We start from the raw sequence: 16,435 nt of genomic DNA, 5'->3' as shown, positions 1-16,435 counted from the left end.
ACTAAAAACTAAGACTAAATATACTGACAATTTCGTCAACAAGTAAAAAAATAGACTAAAATGTTAGTAAGGGACTAGTGGACAAGAGATCCAGTTTTATGCTGGGTTGCATGCTGAAAATAGCAGATATGCAATCTCACAACGCGTCGCAGTGAGATTGTATATCTGCTATTTTCAGCATGCAACCAAAGTGTAAAATATGTCACTACAACGACATCAAGGCCTGTCAAAACACATTTTAGTCGACTAAATCAACTGTAGATTTAGTCGACTGGAATCGTATGACATTTAGTCGACTAAAACTAGACTAAACACTAGAACATTCCATGGGTGACTAAAATGTGACTAAAACTAAGTGAAAACTATGCAAGAGACTAATGACTAAAACTAAAAATAGAAATTTGCTGCCGAAAACAACACTGGTCCGAACACACTGGACAGGAGAGTGAAGGCAGTTTACTGTAGTTTACTGTAGTTTACTGTAGTTTACTGTAGTTTACTGTAGTTTACTGTAGTTTACTGTAGGAGAGTGAAGGGGGTTCATGGCAGTTTACTGTAGTTTACTGTAGTTTACTGTAGTTGTTGTAGGAGAGTGAAGGGGGTTCATGGCAGTTTACTGTAGTTTACTGTAGTTTACTGTAGTTGTTGTAGGAGAGTGAAGGGGGTTTATGGCAGTTTACTGTAGTTTACTGTAGTTTACTGTAGTTGTTGTAGGAGAGTGAAGGGGGTTTATGGCAGTTTACTGCAGTTTACTGTAGTTTACTGTAGTTGTTGTAGGAGAGTGAAGGGGGTTCATGGCAGTTTACTGTAGTTTACTGTAGTTTACTGTAGTTTACTGTAGTTGTTGTAGGAGAGTGAAGGGGGTTCATGGCAGTTTACTGTAGTTTACTGTAGTTTACTGTAGTTTACTGTAGTTGTCGTAGGCACAGGGATACAGGCACGGCATGGGAATGAAGATACAGCACTGAGTGCGAATGACAACATGTCAACGTGGTTTTCTGCAATAAACACAGACAAGAGACAATAATAAGTATAGGAACAAATAAGATACCATACATACATATACAATATCACCAGGGTGCTGGACAACATTAATAATATCATCATAAACATGAATCCACGTCACACCCTTTCATGTAAACTGGCCAATAAGATCAAATAAACACATTTCAATAACTCCAGGAACAAGTCTGCGCACTGCGGCCTATACCTCTGCTCTAAAGTGGCTTAATTTGGACATCAAAGGACAGACCGCAACCCGCATAGCTGCGGGACGTTGCGCAATGGCGGCGCCCGTGATATAAACATGGCCAAACAACTCACAGACCCATAACGTGCTGAACAAGGGGCTTAACCCATTCTGACCTGAGATCAGATTCATACGAGATTTCCGCCGGACACACACTGGTCTGATTATTAACCCATTCTGACGTGAGATCAGATTCATACGAGGTTTCCGCCGGACACACACTGGTCTGATTATTAACCCATTCTGACCTGAGATCAGATTCTAGAAAATGTCAGTCGTTCTTCGATTTTTCAAAAAATAGCAGACCTACAAGCTCATATCGCGCCACTCGGTGGCGCGATATACCATACCATACCATACCATACCATACCATACCATACCATACCATCTTTATTTCTATAGCACATTTCAATAACAACAGGTTGTTCCAAAGTGCTTTACAATAAAATAATAAAAATCACAACTTCATATAAAAACAAACAACATACAGTACACAGTGTCACTTTCAACATCAAAAAGCTCATACTATGCTAGGAAAAGCCAAAGAATAAGAATATGTCTTGAGGCGTGATTTAAACACCTGAAGAGTGGGGGCCTGTCTTATGTGCAGAGGCAGCTCATTCCAGAGCTTGGGAGCTGCGACTGCAAAAGCCCGGTTCCCTCTAATATATGCGATATGAGCTTGTAGATCTGCTATTTTTCAATAGCTAAAGCATAACATGATGCCAACACCAAAATGGGTGCCCGGTCAGAAGGCGCTTAAAGGTGTAGTGAAACGGAAGTAAGTGTGTGTCCCACTTCCGCATCATGGCGACGCATTTCCGAGGGAAACGTGCCAGTAAGGCGGGACACAGCGCTGGGAAGAATGTGATTTGGGGGACGAGGGGTGCAGCAGCAGCCGACCCTTTATCCCACGATTTTGTAACCCATTTTTCACCCCTGTGTCAATCATCTAATGTGATCCTGGGCTCTACACACCCTCCACCAACCTAGTCCCCATATATGGGGGACAAGGGGAGAGCAACGGACTTGAACTCATGCTTCCTTCATGCCTGAGTGTCCAAGTTGCTCCTTTACACCTGACAGGGGGGGGGGTTTACCTGGTTGGACGTAGCGCGTGGAAGGAACACGTTATTCCAGTTCCTTTCCCCTCCATCAGGCCCCCCGGCTGGCCAGGGGGAGGTAGTTTAGTGACCAGGATTACTGCATCTTTCTGTGAGGGTATCTACCCTATAGGGGACACGGGGAGAACATGCAAACTCCACACAGAAAGGCGGGGCTTGATGCTGTCGTAATGACATATTTCACACTTGCTGAAAATAGCTGATCTACAAGCTCACAACGCGTCGCAGCGAGCTTGTAGATCAGCTATTTTCAGCATGAAACAAAGTGTAAAATGACTTGTGTCTTATACTCTTGTCCACTAGTCCCTTCCTAACATTTTAGTCTAGTTTTTATGTGTTGACGAAATTGTAAATATATTTAGTCTTAGTTTTAGTCATCATAGCTTAGTTTTCATTTAGTTTCCATTTAGTTTTCGCCAGTGAAAAAAGGTAGTCGACGAACATTTTTCGTCTTTGTTTTAGTCGAGGAAAACAACACTGCTGACATACCTGATCAAACTTCACGTGTCCCCTATGGGTCATTGGTTGTGCAACGTGCTGTTGTTCTCTATTGATAATAAAGTAGCAGATCCATTAGTGACATTGGTACCTGTGACGTTATTCTGCAGAGCCTCAGTGGGTAGATCCGTAGGAACATGTGACGAACACTGACTGCTCATGCATGGCTTTGTCCTGTCTAGTCTAATGTGTTATTTGAACCTAGTCTTTTACTATAACCAAGAGGCAAAAGTTATATAAATGTAGTAGTTGTGAATGTTTAGCTTATTGTATGGAATATCACATTACAATTTACAATTTAGGCATTTAGCAGACGCTCTTAATCCAGAGCGACTTACATTTAAGCAAGAACAAAAGCATGGGAATACATCACATAAAAGCATTTATCATGAGACATGCGTAAGCTAAGAAGGTAACAGTGGAATATCTATATGATGAAACTATACATACACTATACATAATAAACTATACATATTCACTACTATGCTATACATATGTACTATGGCGTGCTATGACTATATACAATACAATTATAGTGCTGTCTACATAACATGCTATAAGTCTGTGTCAAATGCTATCTAAGCCAACAGAAATGCTATCTAAGGGGTTAGGGTAAGTGCTATGGGCCATGATGGAGTCTGAAAAGGTGGGTTTTCAGGATACGGCGGAAGATTGGGAGTGATGCTGCAGTTCTGACTGCAATGGGAAGTGCATTCCACAGTTTTGGAGCCAGAAGGGAGAAGAGTTTGGGACGTGTGGAGCGTTGTCCCGGCGTTTTTAGTGAGGGTACTTCCAGTTTCCCTGCGTTGGCTGATCTGAGTGCGCGGGAGGGTTTGTAGGGTTCAATCATACTTGTAAGATATGGGGGAGCCATACCTTTGGTTGCTTTGAATGCCAGCATCAGAGTTTTGTATTCTGTGCGGGCAGCGACCGGGAGCCAGTGAAGGGAGCGGAGCAGGGGGAGACATGTGAGAATTTTGGCTGGTTGAAGACCAAGCGAGCTGCTGCACATAATTGTTAGTATAACACAGCAGGATTACTGTCAGTCTGTAAACAACATACATATATATGCATTATGTTGGTACAATTCACTGTTTAGATTTAGGTTTAGATTTCAGTTCACAAAAATATATCTTTTAAAATATTGTTAGAGCTTTTTATTTCCATTTCTGCTAAGCTATAATATAGCTTGCTGTAACCTATTTACATCACGGCTACATGATGCATACATGTTACATGTTTGAAAAGTAATGTATACTGGTGAAGATAGGCAATAATACTAGTATTGCACGGGCAAAACAATCAACCCAGAACAATGTCAAATGGGATATGTGTATGTGCGGAACATTCAGTATTGCTGCTGAATATTATTTTGCTCTGCTATGCAGGTTATGTTAAAATGTGCAGAAGCAGAGCCAGAAACCTGATCTCCCAGTTGCAAAAACTAGTTGTCTCCACCAGGCCGAAGGCATGGGGGGAGAGTATGTTGTGTGTGTCCGTGAGCAGCTAATCTCGGCCACCGTTAACCCGGTCGATGCCAAATTTTGCACACACACTCCCTGGATGCCAACGATGAACCTCTGCCCCAAACTTTCCAGAACGGCCTGTTATAGCGCCACCAGGAGGCCGCTTTGTGCAAAACAAGTTTTTGCACAGTACACCTACAGATTTTGTCCAAACATCACGCAAATTGGTACACAGTCTCTCTAGAGCCATTCAACGAAACGGGTCTTTCAGATTTATCAGACTCCATCCTGATTGGTTAAGATTGCTTCCAAAGTTCACAGGAGTGCTCAGTTTCAAACAAAATGCTGCAAATCATGAACACATCGCTATAACTGCATCGATCTGTATACAACTTATGTATGCACACATGGAAAAACATTGTACCTGCATCCCTCCAACACGAACCTCCGGCCCAAATCTTCCTCAACAGCCTGTTATAGCGCCACCATGAGGCCACAACCTGACCTGCCCTGGTGGAGACCTGTGCCGATTGGCACTTTGTCTAGTTTTATAATGTTGTTTAAACCAGTGATTCTCAAACATTTTCATGATGTCAAGGACCTCCCGGGCCCAAATCTGAAAAATATTTTATGCCAGGGCCAAGATTTGTGTTTATTATTGTCTCCACCAGGCCGAAGGCATGGGGGGAGAGTATGTTTTGCACTCCGTCCGTCCGTCCGTGTGTGTGTCCGTCCGTGTGTCCGTGAGCAGCTAATCTCGGCCACCGTTAACCCGGTCGATGCCAAATTTTGCACACACACACTCCCTGGATGCCAAAAATGAACCTCTGCCCCAAAATTTCCAGAACGGCCTGTTATAGCGCCACCAGGAGGCCGCTTTGTGCAAAACAAGTTTTTGCACAGTACACCTACAGATTTTGTCCAAACATCGCGCAAATTGGTACACAGTCTCTCTAGATCCATTCAACGAAACGGGTCTTTCAGATTTCTCAGACTCCATCCTGATTGGTTAAGATTGGCTTCCAAAGTTCACAGGAGTGCTCAGTTTCAAACAAAATGCTGCAAATCATGAACACATCGCGTGATTTCCGTGAAATTGTGCACGCACATTCCCACTAGGCCGAGGAAGAAATGCCACATGAACAATTTCAACTCAGCCTCAAGGTGGCGCTATAACTGGCCGAAAAGTGTTTTTTACCTCTAATTTACTTTTGTTGCCCTTTTATCCAACCACCAGATGAAGGCAAGCTGCAATGTCCTACATTCCTATCCTGGTGGAGACCTGTGCCCAGAAGGGCACTTTTTCTAGTTATTATTATCATTATCCTCATGCGACGCATTGCGAGCTTGTATATCTGCAGAGATTAAAACAGGGTGCATTTTGCATCCCAAAATGCAGTTTATAGTTAAGGGACGCAATAAAACAACGACCTCTGCATCCACAGGATGCACTACTGTACTACTGTACTGTTTTTTTAGTCTAGCTTTAGTTATAATAATCATTTCTTCTTCTGTTTTCTACATGAATATAACCACATTATAACCATATAAAATGAAATGGGAGTTAAATGCTGCAATTTGTAAAAAAAAAAAAAAAAAGGCAAAATATGACTCCTAATGTCGTTGAAGTGGGACTCATAAAATGTCCCTGGGACTCATTTCTAAAAGACCATCCCTGCATCGCGGGACTCATTACATTGAAGACCTATTCATTTACATCACTGGATCTGCTATTTCCAAATAGCCCTAGACGGCCCTAGTCCTAGTCTTGGTCAAGCTCCTACTTGGCCTCACCCACCTCACCCTCACACTTTGACAGGCAGGGATGGCTTAAGGCTCATACATAGTCTGGTTTTACGGTGGTGGGGTGACCACCGAACTACAACATGACGTCACGAGCCGCAGTGAAGAGCAAACCACCGCCACCGCTCCAGCCCTTCTCTCTGTTTTTACTCACCACCGCTCAACGTTATTTCAGCTCCGGTGGTCAGCTCACCACCGGAGCGGTGGTCACCTCACCACCGAAAATCCAGACTATGAATAGGCCTTTAGGGTCGACGACAGAGTACAGCATCTTGCAATGGGTCTGGTCCACAAGATTCGATACACCACCAAGATACCCATGTACCTGTCTAAATACTTCCTTAATGTAGACGAAGTCCACACTCACAACACCAGAGGGAGTGCAACAAACCATGTGAAACCCAGATTCGGCACAAACAAGGGACTAAATTATTATCGCTCCTATGCCACCAAAATGTGGAACGCCCTACCAACAGTCATTAAGACATGTGAATCCCTTGACTCCTTCAAAACCGCTCTCAAAGGGCACCTACGGATGGCTGCAATTCGAAACTGGCCCCCGTAAAATATGAATCCCCCACCCCCCCACCCCCTTTTTCCCCTCACTGTATAAGTTTCTTTTCCCTTTTTGCTTCCTTTATGATGAATTCCTGTTCTATTCTTTGAATTGAACATGGTGGACCCTCTTGTAAACAAGTGTAATGCTTAATTGGGTCGTCCACTCACAGTTAACAGTCTTTGTATTGAGTGTGTGCTTGAAATGTACTATAATTCTGCAAACTGTTAATAAATATTTCAATCAATCAATTATTTTGGCCTTGTTTGTTTATCATAGTACCCGGTTGCTTGTTTCTCTAACACAATGTGGCAACACCGGTCGAGATGCATTATGGGAAAGCGCGGCGCTGCCCGGCTGCTTTTGAATGTTTTGTCGGTGATGCAAACAGGCTAATGCTAACAACAACACAGTAGCCTGGTTAATAAACCAGACCGAATCAGCCGTTGGCAAACCAGGCTAACAACACAGAGCACCAACAACACTGACGCCTTCTGCACAATATAACAATAGCATCTGCTGCTACATGCTAACAACACCGCGGACATGGAACCACGGGAGAGGTAACAATAAATATACAATATTATATTACAATACAATACAATACAATACAATACATGATGATCTGATTAATTGAATATGGTGGACCCTAAAGTGTAATGCTTTGTGTAATGTCGTCCGTCCACTCACAGTTAACCCATTCTGACCTGAGATCAGATTCTAAAAAAATGTCAGTCGTTCTTCGATTTTTCAATAGCTAAAGCATAACATGATGCTAACACCAAATTGGGTTCCCGTTCAGAATGGGTACAGTCTCTGTTGACAACAACGTACAACAACACAACTGTACGGCAGTTATTTAGCAAACGGTGAACTTTCGCATCAACAACACGTTTATTTTACGATGCATTATACCAAGCACTACTGTAACAATATATAAGTGAATGACTATTATTAAATATTACCACGACAGGAGAACTCGGATCCTAACGCTACATGGACCAGACAGAGCTATAGTCGTTTGGTCCTTAGAATGGCTGTGATATTATTATTATTATATACAAACATCTCATGGATTCGTCCTTTAAACTGCAGTTGTGGAGCTATAACTCACCCAATATAATGCACTTTCTCTCTGCGACTTGGAGTCAGATAATAATCCTCTAGTGTCAAAGTTATAGGTGCATTATTATGCATATTATATCCATTTGAGGCCTTTAGTTTAGACTGTCACAGATGTAGTTTTTTTATCGAGTTTGACTTTTGCGATTTTTGACAGGTGTGTTATTTGGTCTGCGATTGGTGATGGGTAATTAATCACACACGTGTGTGCCTCATTCCCCGACACAGGAGGAGGGCATAGCATTAGGAGTGATCCATGGCTGTGATTGATTGATTGATTGATTGAAATATGTATTAACAGTTTGCAGAATTACAGTACATTTCAAGCACAAACTCAATACAAAGACTGTTAACTGTGAGTGGACGACCCAATTAAGCATTACACTTGTTTACAACAGGGTCCACCTTGTTCAATATTAGCCGCAATTTGCAACTCTAGATTTCTTTACAATCTGTTGAATCTAGAGTTGCAATACCCTCCATCCATTTCCTATTCATGATTTTCGGTTTCTGATCTGCTGGTCTTAAATGACGTTAAACTCACCAACATTGCAGCTGCAGTCCAAGCTTGAATTATCCTCTTTCAATCTGCCGAGCTTGTTTTTCATAAAAATCCCCCGTAGACATGTTATGAGTTACTTTCTGTCCAAAATATTCCAAGAGTTCACATTCCGAGCCGCCATTTTGTATTTTTGCAACGTGCCGTAAAACAAGACGTGAGGGGGAGCGCTTGTTTAATAGAATCTTACCTGCGCAGGTAAGACACCCAAAGAAGAGGCCGACGCAGTGCGACGCCCCGTCACGCACAGCCTTCTATTAAACAAGCGCTCCCCCTCACATCTTGTTTTACGGCACGTTGCAAAAATACAAAATGGCAGCTCGGAATGTGAACTCTTGGAATATTTTGGACAGAAAGTAACTCATAACATGTCTACGGGGGATTTTTATGAAAAACAAGCTCGGCAGATTGAAAGAGGATAATTCAAGCTTGGACTACAGCTGCAATGTTGGTGAGTTTAACGTCATTTAAGACCAGCAGATCAGAAACCGAAAATCATGAATAGGAAATGGATGGAGGGTATTGCAACTCTAGATTCAACAGATTGTAAAAAAATCTAGAGTTGCAAATTGCGGCTAGTTCAATATGTGTGTAGTGTACACTACTGTATGGTATACTTGAAATAGGGCTGGAAAAAGGGATGCAATTATTGCTCAATATGAAACGAGGAACATTTTGTCTCACCATGAAAGTACTATAACATGTTCTCTTTTTCTAATCATCGTGCCATCATGTTATCATGTTATGTTCTGATGAATTGAAAATGGAGGACCCTGATGTATGTAAACAAGTGCTGGTTTCTATCCTCGTAGCAGTTTTTATATTGACTTTCGTTTGAAATGTACCCACTTAAAAAAAATCTAGCTGAAGACTCACCATCTTCAGAGAGACCAAATCTCTCTCCCTGAATCCAGATACTAGTGTACTAGTAGCTATCTTGGTCACTCATGTTTTTTGTTCTTGATCCAAATGGACTGGTGTGGGTCCATTTGGTTCCTAACATTAAGGCGGGTGCTGGATTAATTTGATTGTTATTGATTAGTATGAGGCATTACATTGTGTTCTCTGCATTATATGTTCTACTTAATGCAGAGATTAAAATGATGCATTGTGCATCCCAAAACACAGTTTATGGTTAAGGTTTATAGTTAATAAAACAATGAATAACGAATAACTAATAAAAAACAGCAACCTCTGCATCCACGGAATGCACTACTGTGCTGATTTTTTATTCTAGTTTATTTGCTAGCTTTAGTTTAGCTTTTTTTCGACATGAATATAACCACATTATAACCATATAAAATTAAATGGGAGTTAATAAATGCTGCAATTTGTAAAAAAAAATGGCAAAATAGAACTCCTAATGTCGTTGAAGTGGGACTCATAATATGTCCCTGGGACTCATTTCATTACATTGAAAACCTATTTACATCACTGGATCTGCTATTTGTATTCACCATCTAACCACATTGCCCCGACCCACCCTTTGGTTTTTCCCGACCTCCGCTGGACGACGTGGTCAGCGAGCCGGCGTCGCCGCGCAGAGCGAGTAAGAGGTGCCGCCAGTCGTACGGCCGCAGCGCCAACGCTACGTCCTTCTTCGGGGCAGGACGGGCGGCGAGGAGGCTGACGACCAGCAGGAGGGCTTCGACGCCACGCGACATCACAGTGAGTGGAAACGCAGACGAAAAGACAACAGAACATCATGTCACTTTGCTTTTTGAACCACTCCAATCCACTTTATTTATATAGCACGTTTTAAAACTCAGAGTTTACAAAGTGCTGTACAGGAGAATAAAATAAAATAAAAACAAGTGCACTAAAGCTACCACACAGAAAAACAACAGCGAGAAAACAAAGTACAAACAGTGACAACAACTGAGACACATTACAGAAAACAACAGAAAAACAACAGCATCACAGTGAGACGAAACATATACAAGGACCAAAGGAACTCAAGCGGGGTTAAAAAGCCAAGGTAAAGAGGTGGGTCTTCAGGCGGGATTTAAAGGTCTCGATGGAGGGGGCCAATTTGACGTGGGAGGGGAGTGCGTTCCATAGTTTAGGGGCTACAACAGAAAAGGCTCGGTCGCCTCTGGACTTTAAGCGGGTCTTCTTTGTGACCCTGAGGTTTAGCTGGCCCTCAGACCGCAGAGATCTAGCAGCACTCCAAGGAACAGCAATGTCCGTGTTCACCTATGTGCCCGTGTGACGTTAACCTATTCTGGGCTGGGAACCCCTTTTGGTGTTGGCATTATGTTATGCTTTAAGCTATTGAAAAATAGCAGATCTACAAGCTTGTAGATTGTAGATGGCTTGTAGATTGTAGATAGCTTGTAGATTGCACCAATCAGTTCACACGGGTGTGATTTTTTAAATTTAAATCCAGGCTGAAAACTGTTAAGAATGGTTTGAAGCGGCCTCTGCTCACTCCTTCTGCATTAATGGAAGCATGAGCGATGAGTTCGGGACTCTCCCCAGGTTGGCTGGCAGAGTAGCTAAAGCATAACATGATGCAGACACCAAAATGGGTGCCCGGTCAGAATGGGTTATATAGCACGTTTTAAAACTCAGAGTTTACAAAGTGCTGTACAGGAGAATAAAATAAAATAAAAACAAGTGCACTAAAGCTACCACACAGAAAAACAACAGCGAGAAAACAAAGTACAAACAGTGACAACAACTGAGACACATTACAGAAAACAACAGAAAAAACAACAGCATCACAGTGAGACGAAACATATACAAGGACCAAAGGAACTCAAGCGGGGTTAAAAGCCAAGGTAAAGAGGTGGGTCTTCAGGCGGGATTTAAAGGTCTCGATGGAGGGGGCCAATTTGACGTGGGAGGGGAGTGCGTTCCATAGTTTAGGGGCTACAACAGAAAAGGCTGGGTCGCCTCTGGACTTTAAGCGGGTCTTCTTTGTGACCCTGAGGTTTAGCTGGCCCTCAGACCGCAGAGATCTAGCAGCACTCCAAGGAACAGCAATGTCCGTGTTCACCTATGTGCCCGTGTGACGTTAACCTATTCTGGGCTGGGAACCCCTTTTGGTGTTGGCATTATGTTATGCTTTAAGGGTGCAGCGGTTTACGGTTTTAAAACTAACCGTATACGGTACGCCCTGCGCGGTTCAATATGGACCGCAACCTTTCGGTTTTGCAAAAAAAACAAAAAAACATCACACACAGTATTCGACCCGGCTGGTGGTGTTTGGCAGCTGATCCACGAGCATCACCACACATTGGGAGCCTATATGTGTAGATCGTCTATATATTCTGACCTGAGATCAGATTCATACGAGGTTTCCGCCGGACACACACTGGTCTGATGAACTCATTCTGACCTGAGATCAGATTCTAAAAAATGTCAGTCATTCTTCGATTTTTCAAAAAATAGCAGACCTACAAGCTCGTATCGCGCCACTCGGTGGCGCGATATGAGCTTGTAGATCTGCTATTTTTAAATAGCTAAAGCATGACATGATGCTGATACCAAAATGGGTGCCCGGTCAGAATGGGTTAAGCTATTGAAAAATAGCAGATCTACAAGCTTGTAGATTGTAGATGTCTTGCAGATTGTAGATAGCTTGTAGATTGCACCACTCAGTTCACACGGGTGTGATTTTTTAAATTTAAATCCAGGCTGAAAACTGTTAAGAATGGTTTGAAGCGGCCTCTGCTCACTCCTTCTGCATTAATGGAAGCATGATGAGCGATGAGTTCGGGACTCTCCCCAGGTTGGCTGGCAGAGTAGCACCTTAGATAATTGGCACCGGGTGGAAAAAATGGGTCACAAAATCATGGGATAAAACTTTGTTAAAAAAATTAAAATAAAGAATCTGCTTTGCTGCTTTCAATGTTTTTCTACTCACTGACTAATATGATTGCGTGTTGTCTTATTATCGATTCCGATATCGATCCGTTTTGACGCTTATATTGATTTGTAAAGCAGTGCACTTTGGTACGACGTGAGTTTATTTAAAAAAAATGTGCTATATATATATATAGCACATTTGCTTATAATGCAGGCCAAAGAGAACTTCCCCAGTGAAAGGAAGGGACCGCTTCGCACGGCGAAACGCGTCGTGCAATACAAAAATTAGGCATAACTAATCTTGTCCTGAGCGTTTCTGGAGTCCCGTCCTTTCATTGTTGGGGAAGTTCTCTTTGGCCACGTTTTGATTAGATTTTGTTTTGTGTTTTCTACAGGAGAAGGTGGACGCAGAGCAGCTGGCCCTGCTGGTGCAGAGGGAATGGAAGCTGTCGTACGTCACGCCGCTCTACCGCTTCAGACACGCCCAGCTGAAGAGCTACTCCAGGATGCTCTGTGCGTTCATCGCGTCTGAGAAGAAGCAGCAGCAGGGCTTCGTGGAGGAGGCGGGGGGCCCGGCGGGGAGCGGCTTCAAGGTCACCTTCTCCGTGGTGGAGGGGATGGCGGAGCGCGGCAGCGACGCCGAGACCGTCTTCATACAGGTCGGTAACCCTGGTGACGATGAACAGTTCTTTATACAGGTCGGTAACCCTGGTGACGAGATGAACAGTTCTTTATACAGGTCGGTAACCCTGGTGACGAGATGAACAGTTCTTTATACAGGTCGGTAACCCTGGTGACGAGATGAACAGTTCTTCATACAGGTCGATAACCCTGGTGACGAGATGAACAGTTCTTCATACAGGTCGGTAACCCTGGTGACGATGAACAGTTCTTTATACAGGTCGGTAACCCTGGTGACGATGAACAGTTCTTTATACAGGTCGGTAACCCTGGTGACGATGAACAGTTCTTCATACAGGTCGATAACCCTGGTGACGAGATGAACAGTTCTTTATACAGGTCGGTAACCCTGGTGACGAGATGAACAGTTCTTTATACAGGTCGATAACCCTGGTGACGAGATGAACAGTTCTTTATACAGGTCGGTAACCCTGGTGACGAGATGAACAGTTCTTTATACAGGTCGGTAACCCTGGTGACGATGAACAGTTCTTTATACAGGTCGGTAACCCTGGTGACGAGATGAACAGTTCTTCATACAGGTCGGTAACCCTGGTGACGAGATGAACAGTTCTTTAGTCTCAGAGACACAATGCCATCACTACAACGAGGAAGGAAACCAGACACGCCACGCCTTTTTAAGGGCCATTTCAGTCTCATTGTGCCGCAGAATATTTCAGTTTTATTGAAGGGGACAACCCCTTGAGATGCAGCATCTCATTTTCAAGGGGGATCCCCTGATAGAAACATACAGTACACATATAATACACAGACAGTTTGCTCACCCTCTTCCAGCCACCCCACCAACCTGGCAACCACCAGCTGCTTACGCAACAGAAAGAAGGGGACAGTGACAAATACATCAGTGTAAATGTCATTGCTGGTGCTGGTATAGATCTAAGACAGGGGTTTTCAACTGATTGTGAACCAGGGACCACCACCCTGACTTGGAATCAACCTGGGGACCACTATTGTGTTGGGTGGGGATATGGGCTAAGATTAGTGCTTTTGTAAATGAACACTTGCTATGCATCCCATGTGTATACATCCCACTGTTTCTCAACCGTTGACTACTGGTAAAATGTCCTAATAATAATTCAACCAGACAATCCGGTGCACTTGACTTCCCCCTTCTTGAGATTCTAACTCCCTTTTTCTGTTGAATTTCTTGAACTCCAACTTGTCAGTAAATGACTACATGGATGGACTCATCATACGTAGGTCACCAGGTCATTCAGTTCACGGTTTCTCCACTAGTGGAAAGAACATTTAAAACAAATCAACAAATCCTACATTACTAAATGCATGGTCAGGGACCACATGCAATACCTCCACGGACCACCAGTGGTCCACGGACCACCTGTTGAAAACCCATGATCTAAGAGATAGATTGTAGCAGAAAGATTTGTGTTATTTTAAAGTAAGAAATGCTCTGATCTTTTGGTGTTTCCTCTCATTCTCTTCACCTCTTTCTCTCTCTCTCTCTGTCTCTCTCTCGACCACACAGATCCAGTCCAAGCCGGTGTTCGCCAGGCCCGACGAGGCCCACAAGGTGGTGTGGAGCGGGTGGCTGACGAGCGTCAACGCCGACCCCGACTTCCTGCACACGCTCCCGGAGGACTTTGTGAGCCTGCCGCTGCTGTTGCACAGCGGCGGCAGCCAGGCGCTCACCGCGCTGGTCAAGGCCTGGTTCCAGAGGACCTTTGACTGCTGCTTCGGCCGGCTGCCGCTCAACGCCACGGTGCTGCAGTGGCTGGCCGCGCTGTGGACCAACTGCCAGCCCGAGGCCGACATCCTGCAGCTCCACCTCCAGTACGTCCTCCGCTCGGCCACGCCGCCGCTCGACGTCACCTACGCGCTGTTCGCCAAGGACGCCTGGCGGCTGTGGAGCCTCGCCCGCGAGCAGCAGCAGCAGCAGGAGGAGGAGGAGGGCGAGAAGGAGAACAGAGGGGGAGGAGGGGCTGATGATGACGATGCTGTGGACGTCAAGGAGGTGAAGAGGTTCTTTGAGATGCTGGAGGGACACCTCTACAGACACTTCAAGACGCACCTGTCGGCGGGGACACTGAGCCAGGTGTCCACAGCCCTGGGGACGGCCAAGTGCAGCGGCAGAATCAAGGTAATAAATAATATAAGATATAAGATAATGGGTTAACAAGTGGAAAATGACCATGTCTGCAGACTCTGCACTGCAGTATAAGGGCCGATTCATGCTCCTATTTTAGAGCCGAATAAAAGTCGGTTCGGCTCTGTAGAGCCTACAATGTGACGTCATTTGAGGTTCAGGGGGGGGGGGGGGGGGGGGGGGTACCGTCCTAAAGTCGGCTCTTCGGTGCTACTGAAAATTTCTTACGAGCCGAAATCATTTCGGCACTACAGCGCCGAAACAGCGGTAAAATATGAGTATGAATCGGCCCTTAGTTCGTTAACCACTACGTTTTTATTTCATTTTAAACTTTTAGACGTGTGGCGCAGTGGTAAAGACCCTGCCCACCACCACAGAGGTTAACTAGACCCGGTTATTTGTTATTTTAAGATTAAAGAGTTTCGAACTGGTCAAACTAGCTATAAAACACACAATCTTTCAGAAAACCCCTCAGAAAGATGTTCTTGGATAGTTCATAAAAGACATAAGGTCAAATAACTGAAAGCAATTCCTTTCACGTGAGATTTAGTTTAGTTTTAATCCATGTGTTCCTGTCTTTCTGTTGACAGATCAAGAACAAGAAGTACCTGCTCACCACCCTGACACTGCTCACAGAGATGGCTGTGCTGAAAATGCCAATCTGAGAAGAAAATACTTTTTAAAGACAATTATGGTCTTAATATGTTTTTCAATTTGTTTTTTAAAACTCTAATAATAAAGGAGCTCTTTTATGTGCGAGTAGACTTTTACCACAAACATGTTTTGAAAGTGAGATCCCTTTTTTATAAAGACTGAAATTGGTAGCTAGAACATCGTCTCTTTGTGTATTGTGTATTATGTATTCATGTGCTGCGAGGGTCTCTAGTCACCTATAGACCGATTCCGTAGCGGGTCTCATGGTCGCAGCCTACGTATTTCCTGTAGGCGGACTCGACGTAGCTGCGGGGGTAAAACCCTCACCAGGCGCACCTCTTCCACTACAGTGAACGGCAGAGTGACTGATGTTAGTTTGCCTCAAACTTTACTCCTTTACCTGCTTTTTTACTAACACTAACATTACAAAGATGCCCAGAACATCGAGATGAACCTGTGTAGTTTATGGCTGCTCCAACAGTAGTGGCAACATAAAAAATAAATAAAAACGGAATGTCTAATATCCACCGCGTTGGCGGGGACCAGAGCCATTGAGTAATGGTTGAGACGAAGCAGTGAAGGATACATAACGCCAGTCTTACCCAATACCAAATATTTCTGTTTTATTAACACAAGGCTGCTGTACTTTATACCTCATACTTTAAATGCTTAGTATGAGGTATAAAATACAGCAGCCTTGTGTTCATAAAACAGAAAGATTGGGTATTGGGTAAGACTGAAATTATGTATATTTCAGGACCTTTCACTGCTTTGTCTCAACCATT

General features: G+C 43.8%; 1 protein-coding gene across 1 annotated transcript; it reads left to right on the top strand.

Moving 5' to 3' along the window:
- The first annotated feature begins 7,233 nt into the window (after window positions 1–7,233).
- LOC310870839 (centromere protein L-like) lies at window positions 7,234–15,669 on the top strand. The gene is made up of 5 exons (XM_083782173.1): window positions 7,234–7,259; window positions 9,901–10,045; window positions 12,586–12,849; window positions 14,379–14,990; window positions 15,587–15,669. The coding sequence occupies exons 1-5, from the start codon at window positions 7,243–7,245 to the stop codon at window positions 15,659–15,661; spliced, it is 1,113 nt and encodes a 370-aa protein (XP_083638299.1). The 5' UTR covers window positions 7,234–7,242; the 3' UTR covers window positions 15,662–15,669.
- Window positions 15,670–16,435: the final 766 nt, after the last annotated feature.

Source organism: Protomyctophum parallelum (assembly GCF_964188405.1).
Source record: "Protomyctophum parallelum genome assembly, chromosome: 14".
In the NCBI taxonomy this organism is placed as follows: Eukaryota; Metazoa; Chordata; class Actinopteri; order Myctophiformes; family Myctophidae; genus Protomyctophum; species Protomyctophum parallelum.
Note: the sequence above shows the minus strand (reverse complement) of the source record. Positions and strands in the feature narration are given on the sequence as shown.

Bases quoted from the DNA above. Each gene is read 5' to 3' on its own strand.
- LOC310870839 (XM_083782173.1), top strand. The intron at 10,046-12,585 runs GTGAGTGGAAAC...TGTTTTCTACAG, and splicing joins CGACGCCACGCGACATCACA to GAGAAGGTGGACGCAGAGCA. The intron at 12,850-14,378 runs GTCGGTAACCCT...TCGACCACACAG, and splicing joins CCGAGACCGTCTTCATACAG to ATCCAGTCCAAGCCGGTGTT.